The following is a 4,971-nucleotide window of genomic DNA, read 5'->3' as shown; positions in this document are numbered from 1 at the left end:
GCTGCTTACTATCAATCCTCCCCTTCTCCTTTTTGCATTTGGCTGCAGTCTTACATACTTTAGGCATGGGAGATGATTGTTTCTCACCCACTGTGCTTGAGCCGTCCTCCATGTTGCTCTTGCACTCTGAAAGTGCTGCAAATGAATTATGGAGAGCCACAGACTGTGGGACATGTCTTCTATCCACAACTCTCAGTCTACCAGAACCTACAGTAACCCATCTTCCATTTCTAGGGGGCCTCTGTGGCAGTGGCATTGCAATGTCCTCAGCCTGAGTTTGTTTAATGGTTAATTTACAAATCTTATATTTCAAAAAGGTAATTTCCTGCTGCATTATGGAGAGCTGTCTACAGATCAGACAGTATCCAAACCTCTGAAGAGTGGAACCTGAAATAAAAGCACAACAATTCCTGCACAGAACCAGGTCTGCCATTTTAAAGAGGGGAAATCTTACTTTTTTAGATTGTATCCACCTCCAGATTACCTCCTGAGTATCTTCTGAATATCTCCAATGCACTTGTAGATCAGCACTTGCTATAGCAGCCTTGGAAATAGATTGTGGGGGTCTATCATGTGGATCTGTCAGATTTACCACCTGTCTGCTGTATTGTATTGAATTGTTACAGATGACAAATCAGGGGGACGATCTGACTGATATTAAAGTAGAGGATGAAGAAGAGAGGATGATGGGCGATCCCCCATGTAAGAGTGAGGAGGACATTCCAGGAGATGTCACCACAGGTATGGAATCATGAATGGAGAAAGTGACTTCAGATTCTGCCCTTGGTGCCTTTAGGGCAGGAGGAGAATCTATCACCGACTGCTGTGCCACTCTTTGATTGGAGATGTCCTCATTGCATCATGTAGTATTCCCCTTATCCAGCTAACAGTAATCACTGGGATTTATGCTGGCACAGCTTTTGTGTCTGTGATATCATGATGAGTTATACACTCACGTAAAGAATTATTAGGAACACCATACTAATACGGTGTTGGACCCCCTTTTGCCTTCAGAACTGCTCAGGTAGCCCGTGGCACCACCACCCCCCTGCACAGTGGTAACAAGGCATGATGGATTCATGTTCTCATTCTGTTTACGCCAAATTCGGACTCTACCATTTGAATGTCTCAACAGAAATCGAGACTCATCAGACCAGGCAACATTTTTCCAGTCTTCAACAGTCCAATTTTGGTGAGCTCATGCAAATTGTAGCCTCTTTTTCCTATTTGTAGTGGAGATGAGTGGTACCCGGTGGGGTCTTCTGCTGTTGTAGCCCATCCGCCTCAAGGTTGTGCGTGTTGTGGCTTCACAAATGCTTTGTTGCATACCTCGGTTGTAACGAGTGGTTATTTCAGTCAACTTACCTCTACTATTAGCTTGAATCAGTCGGCCCATTCTCCCTTGACCTCTAGCATCAACAAGGCATTTTCCCCCACAGGACTGCCGCATACTGGATGTTTTTCCCTTTTCACACCATTCTTTGTAAACCCTAGAAATGATTGTGCGTGAAAAATCCCAGTAACTGAGCAGATTGTGAAATACTTAGACCGGCCCGTCTGGCACCAACAACCATGCCTTGCTCAAAATTGCTTAAATCACCTATCTTTCCCATTCTGACATTCAGTTTTGAGTTCAGGAGATTGTCTTGACCAGGACCACAACCCTACATGCATTGAAGCAACTGCCATGTGATTGGTTGACTAGATAATCGCATTAATGAGAAATAGAACAGGTGTTCCTAATAATTCTTTAGGTGAGTGTATGTACCTCGTGCAGGAATTACATGCCGCCAGTGACCTTCATGTACTGTCATTGTGCATTGAGGCTTTGCAAAGATGTATGGATTATAAAAAAAAATGTCATATTGGTTAAATGGGTTTTGCAGTGTGAGATAGCAGCAGAGGAGGAGGTACATTAAAAGAGCTTGTCAGGTAATCCATAGGTGGGCATTATAGTATAGATTTTACTAGTAAAACCACCAGGTCCATCAGGTCTAAGAGATTGATTTAATAATGAATGCAGTTTGTGATCAGGAATGTCGTGATAGATCCTGTTACGTTAACTTATTGTATTAGTGTGATGCCCACTTGGCATAGAAATGTCAAATATGTTGTCAAAAGACAGGCTTGTTGGGTTTTTCACGATTTTTAGCTAGATTTGGGTAATAAAATTAGATGTAGACCAGAATCCTGAACTTTGTGTTATAGAAAACTTTAAATGGCTGGAATCACACATTCAGTTTTGGTGCTGCTTTTTTAACCAAAGCCAGAAGTGTCTTGAAAATACATGACTTACTATATACCTCTAGTTCCTGCTGGATACACTTCCATCCTAATAGGAAATCTATAAATTTGTCTACTCTAGATTATTAAAAACACCACAAATTTAATTTTTTATCTTAGCAGAAAATCCCAGTACAAATTCTGAAGGAAATTTGTTGTCACTAAATTATAAAGTAGAAGATGAAGATATGCAGCGCTCTTCAGGAGAAAATATTAATGTATATCCAGGACTTCACAGTACATATAATCTTCCTAATCATGAGGAACCTTCTCTTGACCAGAAAGAGGGTAAAATGTTTCACTGTGGTAAAGAGTTCACAAAAAGATCAAGTCTTTCTACAAATAGAAGAATTTGCATCGGGGAGAAGCCATACTCCTGTTCAGAATGTGGGGAGTGCTTTACACATAAAGCACATCTTGTTAGACATAAAAAAAGCAACACAGAAGAGATGTTTAAGTGTTCAGAATGTGGGAAAGGTTTTAAAATGAAATCAAATCTTGTCATACATGAGAGAATTCACACAGGAGAGAAACCATATTCATGTTCAGAATGTGGGAAATGTTTTACAAATAAATCAAATCTAGTTATACATGAGAGAAATCACACAGGAGAGAAGCCATATTCATGTTCAGAATGTGGAAAATGTTTTAAAGATCAATCAGGTCTTGTTAGACATAAGAGAAATCACACAGGAGAGAAGCCATATTCATGTTCAGAATGTGGGAAATGTTTTACACAAAAATCAGATCTTGTTAGACATGAGAGAAGTCACACAGGAGAGAAGCCGTATTTGTGTTCAGAATGTGGTAAATGTTTTGCACAAAAATCTGATCTTGTTAAGCACAAGAGAAGTCACACAGGAGAGAAGCCATATTTGTGTTCAGAATGTGGGAAATGTTTTACACAGAAATCAGAACTTGTTACACATCAGAGATTTCACACAGGAGAGAAGCCATATTCATGTTCAGAATGTTGGAAATGTTTTACAGATATATCAGGTCTTGTTAGACATGAGAGAAGTCACACAGGAGAGAAGCCGTATTTGTGTTCAGAATGTGGGAAATGTTTTACACAAAAATCAAATCTTGTTACACATCAGAGAAGTCACGCAGGAGCAAATTTCTGAAATCAACAGATTCTATTTGGGTACTAGTGTTGATCACGAATATTCGAATTGCGAATTCTAATCGCAAATATCGACACTTCGAGAATTCGCAAATATTTAGAATATCGCAAAATATATTCATAATCACAAATATGAAATTTTTGTAAAAATACCAGTTTATGCAAATTTTTATGTGAAAATTTCATCACTCAATAAAATAATGCCTGGAGATCATGAATTTGCAAATTCTCAAATATATGGCGAATATTCGCCCAAATATTCGTGAAATATCGCGAATTCGAATATTGCCCCTGCCGCTCATCACTATTGGGTACAAATAAATTCAAACCAAAGTGACAGTGCTCAGATTGCCCTAATAAATTGTGGATGACATTCTAAAGTCTTCTAGGGCTTTAACGCCAAGGCAGCATTGGCAATCTTAAAGCGGCAGTGAAATAGTTAGATATGGTTAAACATGGTGGCCGGTGGTAATAAGCAAACTGTTTAACAACATATTGCACTTTTGGCTTTGTTATGCTTTTTAAAATAAAAAAAAAATCATCCAAAACATCTCTATTGGGGTAGATGTCTGGCAGTGTTTACACTCAGGGTGGTGTCAGAAGCAGTGACTTGTTCTGAACAAGAATTTCAAGAATGCTCACTTTTTGGGGAGCAGCAGCAGTATTGTACTGAACCTGACAGACAAGTAGTAGTAATGGGAGCAGTACAATATTTACCTGACAAAGTAGGAGATCTGCAGCTGTGTACGGGGTAGTAGTAATAGCAGCAGGTGTAGTGGTAGCTGCAGCAGCAGGAGTACGGTATGAAACATGAGAGACAAGGAGGCAGCAGATTTGCGCCTGTGTAGGAGTAGCAGTAGTGGCAATGGTGGCGGTAGTAGCTGTAGCAGTACGGTATGAAATCTGACAGACAAGGCAGGAGATTTGCGCCTGTGTAGGGGTAGCAGTTGTGGCGTTGGTGGCAGTAGTAGCTGCAGCAGTACGGTATTGAATCTGACAGACAAGGCAGGAGATGTGCACCTGTGTAGGAGTAGTAGTAGCAGTGTAGGGAACATGATGGACAGGTAGACAGCGGCAGTGGCATCATTGGGCTGGTGATAAATAGCCACTGTCCACAATAGAAGATCTTATGGATCCATTTTCACAAATTGTTTTCTCTGACAGTACACTGGAGGCTGGATAAAACAGTACACTGATAGCAAACCGGGCCCGTACCTGCGGCTCGTCCACTCTGTTGACCCAGAGGTAAGGGCACAGCACGGGTACAACTAAGGCTACTTTCACACTTGCGTTCAGAGCAGATCCGTCTCAGACGGATCCGCTCATATAATGCAGACGGTAGCTCCGTTCAGTACGGATCCGTCTGCATTATATTGTTAAAATATTTCTAAGTGTGAAAATAGCCTCAGACGGATCCGTCCAGACTTTCAATGTAAAGTCAATGGGGGACGGATCCGTTTGAAGATTGAGCCATAGTGTGTCATCTTCAAACAGATCCGTCCCCATTGACTTACATTGTAAGTCTGGACGGATCCGCACGGCCAGGCGGACACCCGAACGCT

At 41.0% G+C, this 4,971-nt stretch overlaps 1 protein-coding gene across 2 annotated transcripts; it reads left to right on the top strand.

Moving 5' to 3' along the window:
• The first annotated feature begins 405 nt into the window (after nucleotides 1-405).
• LOC122924914 (gastrula zinc finger protein XlCGF17.1-like) lies at nucleotides 406-4,746 on the top strand. Of its 2 annotated transcripts, none has more exons than XM_044276459.1 (2): nucleotides 406-741; nucleotides 2,407-4,746. In XM_044276459.1, the coding sequence occupies exons 1-2, from the start codon at nucleotides 627-629 to the stop codon at nucleotides 3,408-3,410; spliced, it is 1,119 nt and encodes a 372-aa protein (XP_044132394.1). In that variant the 5' UTR covers nucleotides 406-626; the 3' UTR covers nucleotides 3,411-4,746. The 2 variants fall into 2 exon arrangements, with proteins under 2 accessions (XP_044132394.1, XP_044132393.1); XM_044276458.1 differs by having other exon boundaries at nucleotides 2,404-4,746.
• Nucleotides 4,747-4,971: the final 225 nt, after the last annotated feature.

The sequence above is a fragment of the Bufo gargarizans genome, chromosome 1 (genome assembly GCF_014858855.1).
Source record: "Bufo gargarizans isolate SCDJY-AF-19 chromosome 1, ASM1485885v1, whole genome shotgun sequence".
Lineage (NCBI taxonomy): Eukaryota > Metazoa > Chordata > Amphibia > Anura > Bufonidae > Bufo > Bufo gargarizans.
The sequence above is the reverse complement of the archived record's forward strand: the minus strand, read 5'-3'. Positions and strand labels throughout refer to the sequence as shown.